The sequence below is a fragment of the Pelodiscus sinensis genome, chromosome 2 (genome assembly GCF_049634645.1).
Source record: "Pelodiscus sinensis isolate JC-2024 chromosome 2, ASM4963464v1, whole genome shotgun sequence".
In the NCBI taxonomy this organism is placed as follows: Eukaryota; Metazoa; Chordata; order Testudines; family Trionychidae; genus Pelodiscus; species Pelodiscus sinensis.
This window is the reverse complement of record NC_134712.1, coordinates 21,736,309-21,751,458: the sequence shown is the minus strand read 5'-3', so window position 1 is coordinate 21,751,458 and position 15,150 is coordinate 21,736,309. Positions and strand designations below refer to the sequence as shown.

Here is a 15,150-nt window from a genome sequence, read left to right as displayed (position 1 = left end):
AGGGAAGCTGGTGCATGCCTTCTCTGGGCCCAACTCCCCCCTCCACACCTCCCCCATGGTGCAGAGAAACCCCGCGCCCGCCTGCCCTGGGGCCGAAGCCCCTGCGTGCGCCTGCCCTGAGGCCAAACCTCCATGGCACAGGGAAACCCTGCTCATGCCCGCCCCAGGGCCGACTCACCCCTCCTGCACCAGTGCAGGGAAGTCACCATGCTCCTCCTCCAGCACACCCAGCAGAGCAGCCAGCACACTTCCGTAACCCCCGGAAGTGGCGCTGAGGTGTGAGACTTCTGTCCACCCGCGGGAAGCCGGCACTACCTCCATTTTCACTGGCGGTAGGTAGTGGGGCTTCTTGGGGGTGGGGGGGAAATAAAGGGGAGGCCTGGATGCCGCACGAGCGATTGGTCAAGGCCTCATGATCGAGCAGTCAATCGCAATCGACCTGTTGGTGACCACGGTTATAAAGTGTAGTGTGGTATCCAGTGACCTGGGTAATGAAAGCTGTTTACAGCTTTCCAAGAGAGAAAATATAGGCAGGGAATTGCACCTGGAAAACCCCAGATCAAGAGCAGGAGAGAGGCAAGTCTCTGCCCAAAAGAGGAAGAGACAGAAGCCTAGAGTGGGTACCCTTACAAGCCAGTGGAAAAGGAAGGCAGGTGCAGATACCCTAAACTGTGACAGTATAAAAGGTGAGGTCATCTTCTCCCAAAGACAGTCAAAATGGATTTCTGGATGCAGCCTACTTTGGTATGAGATGAACGATATATCACTTGGCAGTGACATAAGAACTCATTCAGTTAGAGTTCAGGCAGCTTTGGTAGCTTCCCTTAGGGCACATCTACATTTATGAGAAGATTGATGCTCTGGAGGTCAATCTTCTGGCATTATATTTAGTGGGTCTAGTATAAACCTATAAATCAAACACTGAGGGCAGCCCCTGCCGCTGTCCAGTACTCCTCCATCTGCGAGGAGTGAAGGAAGCCGATGGGGATGTCTGCTCCTATTGGCCTCCTGCTGTGTGGACATCACGACACCTCAGTATAAGGTAAGCAGACTCCAGTTACGCATTTTGAGATGTTCCTGCTACTGACAATTGTGGAGCAGCTGCTGGGAATTCAGTTCAGACTTTTGCTGAATGCTAAGCACTGATACAAGTAGTTGGAGCTTCTCTGGGCGGTATTGTTCTGCAGTGTGTTGTATCATAATATTCTAGTCCCCCTTTCGCACATCCTGATGAAGGCTCTGCTTATGAATCACCTGAAGTGCACTAGATAGAGGGACAATTGCTTGAGGAAGAAGAAGGAGTTATCTTCCAGTAACATGAGTTCTTTAAGGTGTGCTAATCCTATGTGTAACCTACTATCTACCCTCCCATACTGGGAACTGCGGATTGAAAAGGGAGCCCTTTTTACTCCATTGGTGCAAAGTGCAAGCAGAGTGGGTGCACATGTCTGTGTCACATGGACTCTGCAGTGCTATGGAAAAATCTGCAGTTGTGAGCACATGGAACATTTGTCCAAGCTGAAGTGCACTATACACTGAGATAGCACATTGCACAGAACAAAAGTTACTACATGGTGGGTAACTCCTCTATGTTTTCCTTTTGCTTGCTGAGTTTTTATTGCTGTATTACTGATGATCCAGGTGCTACCCAGTGTGGGTGCCATTGTTTCTTTGAGTATTTAAAACATTTTATATGTAAAAATGTGAAAAAATGGGCACTATATAAGTTAATCAAATAGAATATTGTAAAGTAGGGAATTGTTATTATACAATAAGGCTACGTCTGCATTGGCCCCTATTCCGTAATAGGGATGCAAATGTAGCACTTTGGAATAGGCAAATCCGCGGGGGATTTAAATATCCCCCACGGCATTTGCATTTTCATGGCTGCCGCTTTTTTCTGGCTTGTAGATAAGCCAGAGAAAAGCGCCAGTCTGGACGCGGTCCTCCGGAAAATAGCTCTTTTCCGGAGGATCTCTTATTCCTTCCTTTCAAGTAGGAATAAGAGATCCTCCGGAAAAGAGTTTATTTTCCGGAGGATCACGTCCAGACTGGCGCTTTTCTCCGGCTTATCTACAAGCCGGAAAAAAGCGGCAGCCATGAAAATGCAAATGCCGCGGGGGATATTTAAATCCCCCACGGATTTGCCTATTCCAAAGTGCTACATTTGCATCCCTATTACGGAATAGGGGCCAATGTAGACACAGCCTCTAGGTTTAAGAAAATACAAATAATAAGGTGGAAGGCATGTAATAAATTTTAATACTTTCATTTAAGTACATTTTCTTTCACAGAGTTGGATCTTTCTGTCTCTTTAGCTTGTACATAAATTTAAAAAACACATTTTTTTTCATAGAATCATAGGTTGGAAAAGACCTCCTGGATTATCTCATCCAAACAGTTTTGCCTGAAGCATGATTTTAATTTACTTTGTTTCCCCTGATGTATATTCTGTTCTTAAATACTTCTAGTGATCTCTCTCAATTATTTCCAGAGGCAAATTATTTTTGTAGTCATCTGTTGAAGTTGGGCCTCTAACCACTTAGTCCATAATGAAGAGAAAAACTTAGATATGCAAGATAAAAGAATCTTAACTTTAGTGAAGGTCTCATTTGTGCAAGCCTTAAAACCCTCAAGTTATAGCTGTGCAAACTTGAAGAACTCACAGGAAGCTTTCTTTCTTATGATAATATTTCACTGGAGATAACAGATGTCACACAAACAAAAAAGTCTAGTTTATCACAATAGAAAAAAATCGATTGTCTTGTTTTAATTTAGAGAGCAATCAACTGTGTTTTGAAGTTTAATTTCCTATGTACACAAATTAAATTAGTGTCCTAGGAAAAAGACACCTAGATGATCGGGAAAATGAAAATGCAAGTGAATCTGATTAATTTTTATCAATTCTTTCAGTACGATGAAAAGTTTTCCGTGACATTTGCGTAACATTAGGTTTGATTAGAAGGGCTTCTGTTGTTAATCCTACGTACAGATATCTGTGATCACAAAGACCATATCTTCAATAAAATAATTTACTCTTCTTAACCATAATATGGAATACTGTTCAGTAGCAAAGGTACTTGGTAACTACACCCAAAATAAAGCATGAGAATAATCTAACTGCAACAGGACTCCTATTATCCTAGTCTTTAGATGTTCTGAAGTATGTATATTTATTTGTTGGCCTGTCAGGTAGGACATGTAATCTCTGGAAGAAGTTAGAAGCTGAAATTAAAAAAATATTTTAGAAAACTACTATTTATCTCTAAGGAGCCAAGTAAGAATCCAAAATTTACATGTGCTAGCTGTCTGGTTTAACATTGCTTCAGGGAAATAAAGAGAAACTTCCTGCCTCATGTGAATTTTTCTCTTAGAGCCAAGATTTTTTTCTTATGTGCAACAAATTTCAAAGATCAGCTTAAAAAATTGACCTTTCATTTTTTTATACTTATCCACAACCATTTATGAAGAAATTTCTGGATATTTTTCATTTATTCCCTTTAGAAAATATATAATTTATAGGTAACACATATAGTGATGTCTTTAATTCAGGTTACCTGACATTTTCCATGTTTACAGTTGCTTGTAATTTTGCCAGACTAAACATTTGGACTAAAATTTTCCATGCCAAGTGAAATCCATACTAGGATACTCCATCCAGTTCTGGTGCCTACTTTGTAAAAGAGGTGTTGAAAAATTGGAGATAATGCAGAAAAGAGCACCAAAAATATTTGAGGGCTGGAGAAAATGCTTTGCAATGACATGCTAAAGAGCTCAAGCTGTTTAATTTATTCAAAAGAGAATTGAGAACAGAAGCGAAAATGTTTTGGTCTTCCCCAGACCTTAGTGGCTGAACAAATAAAAAAAAAGGGGGGGGGGAAAGGACAGCTAATCACAGTTTGGTGCCCCCTGTAAGTTGGCACTCAGGGTAACAGCCATGCTCATCTGCCCTAAAACTGACTGTTCTGTCTGCATAACTTCCCACAGCTCCCATTGGCTAGGAATGACAATCTGCAGCCAATGGGAGTTGCGATCACCTGCACATGATGAGGCACATGAAAACAAAGCATCTTGCAGACAGATATTGGCTTGCCCTTTCAAGCCACAAACTGGAGTTTGAAACCCCCACTTTAGAACAATGACTTGAAATTGGTTAAAGTTGTTGTCCAGCAGTCAAGGACATGCCTTTTGCTGTCCTATGAAAATTCACCCAATTTTGACTTAATTATGAGCCTCTGAAAATCTTAGTTCAGATGAGCTTTTTAGAAATTTTAGAATTTTAGTGAAATATGCCCCATCTCCAGGCTTCAGAGGCTGATCAGGACTATCAATGCAACTGCTCATTCTGGAAGCCACTGTGGCACTGGGTACAGGAACTGAAAGCAGGGAGACTCTCTCTCTCTCTTTCTCTCCTATGCTTTCAGTGCTTTATCTGCTGCTGTTGCCCAAGCTGCAGGAGGAGAAAGAAGCTTATGAGGAGGAGGGGTTGGGGCAGAAGACAGGTAGCTGGACAAGATTGGGATGAGGAGCCAGGGAAAGAGTGCAGTGGTGTTACAACCTTTTTTTATAGTGAGTTTGCTAAGAGCTATTAAATGGAAACTCCTTCAAGCCAGGGGGAGCTGTACTTATAGAGCGGTGAGGACTGGGATGTGGAACAGATGAGGGAGTGGAACTGTGGAGACTTGGAGCTGAGGAGGGGGATGGGAAAATATTCTGTGATCATGTAATTAAAAACTATTGTGGTGTGTATATATACACAAAGAAGCAGAAGAAAAGTTGCATACGTGGCTTTAATTCTGGCATTTCTTAGCTTACAAGTGCTTGATTTTGCAACCTTAACATAGCTAAAATATAATGTTTATATATAACTACATATATTGGCTTTGTGCATCAAAGGACACTGATTTCTTATGCCTCAAAGTAAATATTAGGCTTGGCTTGGCTTGTAAACCTTTATCTACTTAGTAGTTCCATTTGCTATACTGTTTTGTTAGCTATTTGATATTTTGTAGCACCTCCTCAAACCCTTAGGAGGAGTGTTGTCTAATTGTACTAGATTATTTACAAGCACAAAGACCAGCCCTGGAATACTCATTGTCTAAGAAGATAAACATTATCTAAAGGGCCAGGAAGAGGGAGACAATGAGTGAATATTTTATTAAAAGTATATAAAAACTTAAAAATAAATATTTAATTAAAATCATCCAGTAGATGAGGTGGGCAGGATGTCTTGGTTGTATATCAGAAACACATTCAAGGCATATGCAAACTTGACGCCATCAGAATGGGTATGAAGAAGGACTGAGAATGGCTAGCTCATTACAAGCAGTAATTATACAGTAATTTTACTCTTTAGATAGTTTCACCTTATTATCAACTGTTGGAACTGGGCCACATCCATCCTGATTGAATTACCCTCATAAGCACTGATGTAACACTCCCATCTCTGTATAAATCCCTGACAAACTGTACCTTCCACTTCCATCTGATGAAATGAGCCGCAGTCCACAAGATCTTATGCTGTAATACATTTGTGAGTCTTTAAGGTGCCATAGGAGTCCTCCTTGTTTTTGCTGAAACAGACTACTTCTCTGAAACACTCAAGACAGTCATCCTGTGAAATACACAGTTCCAGCCTGCTATAGTATCCTCTTAACAAAAGAGGATTTTGGCTGAAGGTGGTTAACAAATGATTAAAAAATTCAGGCATCAGTGAAGAAAATGGAAAAAGGAGAAATTGGGAGCAAGAAATTGGATGGCTCTGAAACTAAGCCATAGCAAACCCAATGGGTCATACAGCGGTTTTGTCTGATAAAAATATTATGAGAGTAATTGGAAAATGGGCCTTTAAGACTGTGATGATATTTGAAAGAGCATATGTAGAGAACATTTTAACAATAAAAAAGTTTACCTGTGTATCCAGCTGGGTCACAGTCTGCAGCAATATTTGGATGTTAGTGTATTATAGGCCATGATAGAGGCTTGAGTACTTTCCTGAGCTCAAGCCCATCCCTCATAGGACTGCTATTAAGCATGTGCTTAAACCCCAATGAATAAATCAGATGTAAGCACACACCAAGATAGTTGCCCAAATAGGGTTGCTTTTCTGAATTGGGGCTTACAAGAATAGAATAATCTGTATGATTCAGGAAAAAGAAAGAACTGTTTGTTTTAGTTTTTGTTGGATTGACCTTTCTCATAATATTAATCATGTGATTTACAGGGTGGTCCGGGTGTCAGAGGCCCTAAGGGTCAGCATGGTGATCAAGGTCCAAAGGTAATCTATGACTATACTTGTAACATGCACTTTTTTTTTTTGCTTTTGTCTGTTTGTGTCTAAATCTAGATTTTTGTATGTGTGTATGAGCTTAAATCTAGAATGTCTGTTATGTTCTTGAAGAAAGGGGGGTAGTCAAATACCATTGGTGTTTAGGGTGTGAACAGCATTCTGATCTCCTGGGTCATACTGGTGACACATCATGTTTGTTTCTGGGTGAGGGGCAGTAAAATGCATAGTGCTGCTGCTATCTGTGTCAGCATATATCTCTGGATTTTTGCATTCCTAAAGGAATCAAGCCTTTGTAAATGGGAGCCTTCTTGGCCTGTCAGCAGTATTAACTTATCTTTTAGGTGCAGTTGAGTCTATTGGTATTTATTGCTGCACAGATACCCCCTTCATATGTATAGTAGGAGTCTGTGGCTTTTATGTTTTCCCTGTTGTTGTCTTAGGGTCTAGATGGACCTCGTGGTGAAGTTGGTGCTCCAGGACCCCAAGGGCCTCCAGGACCACAAGGGCCAAGTGGACTTTCTATTCAAGGACTTCCAGTAAGATCTAAATGAAAAATTGTGGACTTATTTTTATCCCAGGAATTTGCCAGCACCCACACTTTAGATTGTTCCTAAAGTTTAGATAAAACAAGAGATTGGACTGAGCTGCACATTTGAGATCCAATGTCTGAGGTGTCTGGATCATGGGTAAGAACTAGCTCCAACATTAAGATGTGTATTTGGATCTGAAGTTCACTAAACATTAAGGCTACGTCTACATTGGCCCCTATTCCGTAATAGGGATGCAAATGTAGCACTTTGGAATAGGCAAATCTGCGGGGGATTTAAATATCCCCCGCGGCATTTGCATTTTCATGGCTGCCGCTTTTTTCCGGCTTGTAGATAAGCCAGAGAAAAGCGCCAATCTGGACGCGATCCTCCGGAAAATAGGGGCCAATGTAGACGTAGCCTAAGAGAGTTTGGCCCATGGGTTTTTGGTTCAGACCCAAATCTAGTTTAAAAAAGTTTTTAAAAATGCTTTGAGCTGGAGTGTGTGGCAGGAACACTTAAAACATAGTTTGTTTGTTTTTTGTTTGATATTCTGTGACTTTTATTATATTAGTCCTGTTCTGGGCGGAGAGATGTTTACATACCAAAACCACCTCTATCATCTAAATTAACTGACACTAACTGGTACACCTGTTGGCAGGCTTACAGAAAGGTCAGGGAGTGAATCAGTAGGCACAGAGCCTGAAATACTGTCTTAGTGGCTGGTTTCTCAGTGCCAATATTGAGATATATTCGCGGTGCTAAAAACCTGCACTACCAATCCCCATGCTATCTTATTAAAAGGCTTGGAAGGATTAGATTTTTATCAGTGAACATCACACACAAACCGATGAAAAATATTTCCATCCATAACAGAAATTTACAGAGCAATAAAGTAAGAAAAATGCTATTGGAGAATGCATTGGAGTTTGATTTTAGGATACCTACTGCCTGCATTTTTATATGTGATGTTGGCAATTTGTGTTTTAATGGTTATAAAAGGTTTAACTTTTCTGCATTTCAGCATCAACTGTCATTAGATGACAATGATTGTTTGACCTCGCCACTCTCTGGCCCTCTGATAATTTTCTGCAACTGGAAAAAATTTAAATTGATAAAAAGCAGCTTAAAATCTTAATTATATGCAACTGTGTAAATTTAAATAGCAAAAAATGTTTCAAATTAAAACATTGAATTCTGCCAAGTCTCCTTATAAAAATAGATAATATATAATGTATGACAATATGTAATAATAAATGTCATGTAGATGAATATACATAGTCTCTGAGGACTATCAACCCATCCTTTTCTTTGTAGAAAATCTAAAGAAGTTTAATAGAATACAATATTCTTTCTACCACATTTTTAACCAATCTATTGGATTTCAATAGCAGGAATATAATTAAAACAGTTTCAAAGGAAATTATTCTAATTATTCTTGTGATGGGCAGTACAAACCCCACACAGGAAGGGAAGAGACTAAAAAATGGTTTGCCAAAAATGCTTAAAAGCTGCAGAAACTGGGCTTGTTGCTTCTTTTTTTGATCAACTCTCAGCAAGCAGGAGCAAGTGAGGGCAAAGGCAGAGAAGGGGGGAGAGAGTTCAGGGATGCATAGAGGGCCCACCCCTGTCCCAGAACCCAGCCTGCACTCCAGGGGGTTGTACAGGCCATCCTTGCTGTAAGTCCAAGATACGTTCCAAAAAACTTGGACTTATAGTGAAACAACTTAAAGCAGGGAACTTTTTTCCTGCGGCTGACTTCCACTTGTGCAAATTGCTGGGTTTTTTTTTACACGACTTAAGAGCAGGAAATGGGAGGACTTATAATGTATCATTTCCAACAAGTGTCAACGACTTTAGTGCGGAACGGATGTATACCAGGGCAACTTATAGTGAGGGCACTCTGTAGTCACATAGCTTATTTTGGCCTTGTTTTGAAATGGGATTTGTTTAGTTTTTGGCTTATTGTGAAAAGTGAGTGCTTATTTAAAGCATGTGAAAGCTGGCAACTTATACCTATTGGGAAGAGAGCAGATTAGTAGGAAATAATCCAGTAAGGCAGACCCATAGCAGATTGGGGTGCAAGATTTAGCTGCTTGCTGCTGAATCTTTTAGAACTCATTGGAGAGGGTTAGCCCAAGTTCCCCTACTAGCCCCTGAAGAGGGGCCAGCTATAGAAGTCTCTTAACCATGAAGCCCAAAGTTTAGGGAAAGTCAATCCCTTGCTTAATCCAGAAGGCTATCTTGTTGTGGGACCCTCTGTATATCCCCCCTAAAGAGGAGGACTTGAATGTGTGGCCTGGCCAGAGGGCCACGTCAATGAAGGGACAGATCTTTGCAGGGCGGGAGAGGCCATAAAAAGGTGAGCACCTGGAAAGAAAAAAGCCTGCCACACCTCGCCTGACTAGTGGCATGGGCAATGAGTGTTTTTAACAGAGCATATAACCAAGGGTATATGTGCTATAAGAATAAATTCCAATTCTTTGTATAGAGTTTAATAGAGAATTATATTCCTGCTGTGAAATTTTATTTACTGGTTAAAAAAATCCTATAGAAATGATATTCTTTATTACTCATGTTTATATATATATAATCTTTTTTTATTTCTATAGAGCTCTGTTGAATTCATTGCTATAGGACATTTCCCTGAGTCTCAAAGAGAAACGAATTCTCTCACAAGAAGAAGAAGATGTGTCCACTTTGTAACATAAAGTTTATCACTTTGCCAGGATAATTTAAAAGCTTTTGAATCTGAGTTTCCTTTTCTTTATGTTCCATATCTCTAAAGATTTAATTGATTTTTTTTTTGCAAACCAATTCTTCAGATACAATTTTGGGATATTCTTTAATAGAAAAAATGAATCTGTGGTTAATTTTTGCGCTGTGTTTTGAAAAGAACATTTGAAATTAGGAGGAAATCAGGAATGCATGTGTTTAACTACATGTGATTTATTGATCCCCAGGGAACACCAGGTGAAAAAGGAGAGAAAGGTGATCGTGGTCTCCCTGGCCAACAGGTATTCTCTATATCAGCGGTGTCCAACCTTTTTACCCACAAAATCACTTTTTCCAATTTAAGTGCAATGTAAGATCTACCTCAAACCCAAATATTGTTGCCCCACTTCCATTCTGCCCCTTCTTTGAGGCCCTGCCCCAGCTCCACCCCTTCTCCAAGGCCTCACCTTGCTCACACCATCCCTCTTCCTCCCTCATCCTCACTCACTTTCACCAGGCAGGGTAGGGACTTGGGGTGCAGATGCTGGTTTTGGGTCAAGGGGTTTGGTGTGTGGGAGGGGCTCCTGGTCAGGAGCGACCCGAGGCCGGCTTCAGCAGCTGGCGCCCTAGGCAGGGCGGCACAATCGGCGCCCCTGCCTGCACGGCCGTCAATGGCCGTTACGTCATCATCGGGCGCCCGGGCCAGCGGCGCCCTAGGCAGCTGCCTAGCTCTCCTAGGCTCACGGGCCGCTGGTGCTCCTGGCTTAGCCCAGGGTATTGGGGTCCAGGAGGGGTTTCAGGGTGCAAGCTCTGGGAAGGAGTTTGGGTGCAGAGGGACTCATGTCTGGGACAGGAAGAGGTTCAGGACTGGGACAGTTCAGGAAGCAGGCTCTGGCTGAGCATTGTTTAACTGAAACGGCTTCCAGATGGTGGAGCAGTGGGATTAAGACAGGTTTACTCCTACCCTGGCCCTGCACCACTCCTGAAAGCAGCTGGCATGTACAGCAATGGTTCCATGGCACAGTGTGCTGCCCCTCATCTACAGGCACTGGGCCTACAGCTTCTACTGGCCACGGCTCCCTGTTATTGATCAATGGGAACTTCAGGAGTGGTGTCTGCAGGCAGGGACAGCATGTGGAGACCCCCCTGCTCTGCCTCTCTCAGGGGCTGCAGAGACATGCCATCCACTTGCAGGATCAGCAATTACCACAGGGATAATTACTCCAAACATGACAGGTTAGGCGTGTTAGAACTCGCTACTCAAAGAATTACATGTAAGTGTAAGAGAAATGAAAATGATGAAATGCACAGATCAGTCAAAAACCAAAACTAACCCACTTTCCAAGCAGTAAAAATAGTAACAACCCCCCACGTATGTGTTGGGTTGGGAGATGAGAGTGAAGGGCAGTGTTTGTGAGAATGACAGATACACACACACTGTGTGAGCGTGACAGAGATTTGCATTGTCAAGCTCCCCCTATCCCTTTCTCTCAGGGTATGTCTACACTACAGAGTTTTTTCAGAAAAAATGGCCTTTTTCCAGAAAAACCTCACATAAGTCCATACTGCAGTTACATTCTTTCAAAAAAAATTGAAAGAACAGAGGGTTTTTTCCAACATTAGTAAACCTCTTTCTACGAGGAAGGAGCCTTTTTCCAAAAGAGCTCTTTTGGAAAAAGGTGTGTGTAGATGGGGAAGAGGGAGTTCTTTTGATAGAAAAGGAAAAAGCACAGGTGCCTGGTGGCCACTGTGCCTGTAGCAATCACAGCTTACATGTGAGATAGCATCCACACTGAATGGACGCTATGTGGTGAAAAATCAGATCACTATTTCAATGCACTTTGGCAGTGTGGACGCTCTCTTTCGGAAGAAGTTTTTTTGGAAGATCTCCTCCGGAAAAGCTTCTTCCAAAAGAAGCCTGCAGTCTAGACATAGCCTCAGTTTGGAGATGGGTTTCAAAAGTGGAGGAGGAGGGACACCCTGACATCAGCACCTCCCATTTTCCCTCCCACACCCTGCACAACAAGCAGGAGGCTCCCGGGTGGGCAGTTCCAAGGTAGGGGCAGGAGCAGCGTTACAGTGGGCAGGGGGGCAGCTGAAGTGCCAGCGCTTGATATCTTCCTGGCCAAACCAGTCAGGATCACCTGTCAGAGGCTCCAAGATCTACTGGTAGATCCCAATCTACCGGTTGGTGACCACTGCCCTATATTATAGCTTTAAAGTAGCATTCAGTGGGTAATATTTGAATGTGTAATTGCCACCGTTGTGTTGGGTGTGGTCAATATTCAAAGATATTGAGGGGCACTGTGGTGTAGTTAAAAGGGCAAACAATTTAGAATCAATTAAACCTCTGAGATCTATTGTGGCCTGGTAACTGATTTGTGTGCCCAGGGAAAATCACTTAAGACCTGACTTTGAAGAGCCAGCTTCTCTTTTTGTGCCAACAAATAATCCGAGGTGCAATTTTGTGACGCCAACTGTGAGCAAGGAGCTATCTGACTACCTCGTATGCTGCACTCTGGTACATAAAAACATAAGAACGGCCATACTGCGTCAGACCAAAGGTCTATCTAGTCCAGCATCCTCTCTGCCAATGGTGGTCAATACCAGATGCTCCAGAGGGAGGGAACACAATAGGAAATCATCACGTGATCCCTCTCCTGTCGTCCATCTCTAGACAAACAGAGGCTAGGGACACTATTTCTTCCCCTCCTGGCTAATAACCATTGATGGACCTAAACTCCATGAATCTATCTAGCTTTTTTTGAATGCCATTTAAAGTTCTAGCCTTCATCACATCCTCTGGCAAGGAGTTCCACAGGTTGACTATGCACTGAGTGAAGAAAAACTTCCTTTTGTTTGTTTTAAACCTGCTGCCTATTAATGTCATTTAGTGATCCCTAGTTCTTATATTGTGGGAATAAGTAAATAACTTTTCCTTATTCACTTTCTCCACACCAGTCATGATTTTATAGACCTCTATCATATCCTCCTTAGTCTCCTTTTTTCTAAGATGAAAAGTCCAAGTCTTTTTAATCTCTTTTCACATAGGACCCATTCCAAACCCCTAATCCTTTTTGTTGCCCTTTTCCGAACCTTTTCGAATGCCAGTGTATCTTTTTTGAGATGAGGCAACCACATCTGTATGCAGTATTCAAGATGTGGGCATACCATGGTTTTACATAGAGGCAACAAAATATTCTGTCTTATTCTCAATCCCCTTTTTTAATGATTCCTAACATTCTATTTGCTTTTTCGACTGCTGCTGCACACTGAGTGGATGTTTTCAAGAACTATCCACAATGACTCCAAGGTCTCTCTCTTGAGTAGTTGTAACTAAATTAGTCCCCAACATATCGTATGTATAGTTGGGATTATTTTATCCAATGTGTTTTACTTTACATTGATCAAATTGATTATATTTCATTTGCCATTTTGTTGCCCAATCACTTAGTTCGGTGAGATCTTTTTGAAGCTCTTCACAGTCTGCTTTGGTCTTAACTATCTTGAGCAGTTTGGTATCTTCTGCAAATTTTGCTAACTCACTCTTTACCCCATTCTCTAGATCATTTATAAATAAGTTGAATAGGATTGGTCCCAAGGAAGATCCTTGGGGGACCCCACTAGTTACCTCTCTCCACTCTGAAAACTTACCATTTATTCCTACCCTTTGTTTCCTTTCTTTTAACTGGCTGCCAGCCCATGAAAGGACCTTTCCTCTTATCCCATGACAACTTACTTTATTTAAGAGCCTTTGGTGAAGAACCCTCCAACACTTTCTGGAAATCTAAGTACAGTATATCTACTGCATGCTCCTTGTCCACATGTTTGTTGACTCCCTCAAAGAACTCTAGTCTATTAGTAAAACATGATTTCCCTTTGCAGAAATTATGCTCATCTATGTTTCTGACAATTTTATTCTTTACTATAGTGTCAATTAATTTGCCAGGTATTGACATTAGCAGGGCTTGCCAAGTGGTGGCGAGCCCTACTCGCCAGCCACGCGGTTTCACATGGTTCTGCGTTCTGCACATGCACAGATCGTTCTGCACATGCGCAGATTGCTCTGCGCCGGCCCTTCCGGGTTGTAATCTACTCGCCACAGGCAAGTAGATTACATTATTTGTCAAGCCCTGGTCATTAGACTTACCAGTCTGTAATTGCTAGGATCACCTCTAGAGGCTTTTTAAAATATTGGCCTCATGTTAGCTATTTTCTAGTCATTAGGTATGGAAGCTGATTTAAAGGACAGGTTACAAACCATAGTTGTTAGTTCTGCATTTTCACATTTGAGTTCTTTCAGAACTCTTGAGTGAATGCCATCTGGTTCTGGTGATGTGTTACTGTTAAGTTTATCAATTTGTCCCGAAACCTCCTATAATGACAGCTCAATGTGGGGCAATTCCTCAGATTTGTCACCTAAAAGAATGGCTCAGGTTTGGAGATCGCCTCAATATTCTCTGCAGTTTGCAGAGATTTTACTTTTATCACTGTACCTTTTAATTTCTGTTTAACTAACCTCCTCATTTTCATGTAGTTCCCCTTTCTAAAATTAAATGTCACAGTGTTGGTCTGCAGAGGTGTTTTTTCCACCACAGGAATGTTGCATTTTATTACACTATGGTCACTATTTCCAAGCGGTCCAGTTATATTTACCTCTTGATGAATATTTATGTGTCTTCATAGGAACCTGTAATGTTGCAGATGCAGAGATAACAAGAACATAAAAGGAGGCTCTTTTAATTGCCACTCAAAAATCAAATACTTACGTTTTCTCGCCCACCCTGCAAGATTCTGTGTACCCTACGATGGGTGTGCAACATCCTCAATTCCTGCTGTTGTCAATTTTATTAATGTGCAACCTACATTTTTCATTTCTTGGTTTAATCATATTACTCCTGGCTACAATGTCTTGTTCCAATCAACTTAGACAAATCCTTTCCCACCTCGATATTTATACACTTCAGATATTTGTTAGCCGTTAGCAGGTTTCCCAATTTCCAGTCTTCCTTGATACTTAACGCTCATAATCTTTCCTCATAAATCAATCTCTCCAACCTTCTGGATTATTTTGTATGCCTGTGGCTGCAGGCGTGGTCTGGGATCAACTCCAATGCCTCTCAGCAGCCCACGGGAGGAGAAGAAGGGTTTAATCTGAACTCTGTGGAACTCTGCCAGACATAGCTCATTTATTTGGACTGGATGCTTGATCAAGGGTTTCCCCTCTGCTATTACTGCACCAAGTTCAGACAATATGGTAACTCATGCCTTTACAAAAACTGAAAGAGAGAGATGGAAATAGTGATTTAGTTTAAGGTTCTGATTTATACCAATGTAACTCCATTGAGCTAAAACTAGAGAAATACAGTGGTGCCATCTGTAAACATTAATTTGCTTTTAAATAATCTATTAAAATTGAAAAGGTTAATTTTATGTGCATATTAATAAGCCCTGAGTATTTCACTGCATGTCCATCTTGCCAGAATCATAAATATGATCCTACTATGAGTCACCCTATTGAGTATCTGAAGCTCCATTTATCCCGGGGGCATTTAATGTCATGCCCAGACAAAGAGGGTTGTGCTGTACAGTATTATGTAGGGTTGCTTCCAGTCTGAT

General features: G+C 41.5%; 1 protein-coding gene across 5 annotated transcripts in view; it reads left to right on the top strand.

Moving 5' to 3' along the window:
• The window catches only part of COL14A1 (collagen type XIV alpha 1 chain), a 183,665-nt gene that overhangs the window by 133,775 nt on the left and 34,740 nt on the right, over positions 1-15,150 (top strand). For all 5 annotated transcript variants that reach the window (XM_014580808.3, XM_006137507.4, XM_014580806.3 and 2 more), the window contains 3 exons: positions 6,224-6,277; positions 6,730-6,825; positions 9,780-9,833. In XM_014580808.3, the coding sequence (XP_014436294.2) occupies positions 6,224-6,277; positions 6,730-6,825; positions 9,780-9,833 (204 nt within the window). The remainder of the gene's footprint in view (positions 1-6,223; positions 6,278-6,729; positions 6,826-9,779; positions 9,834-15,150) is intronic.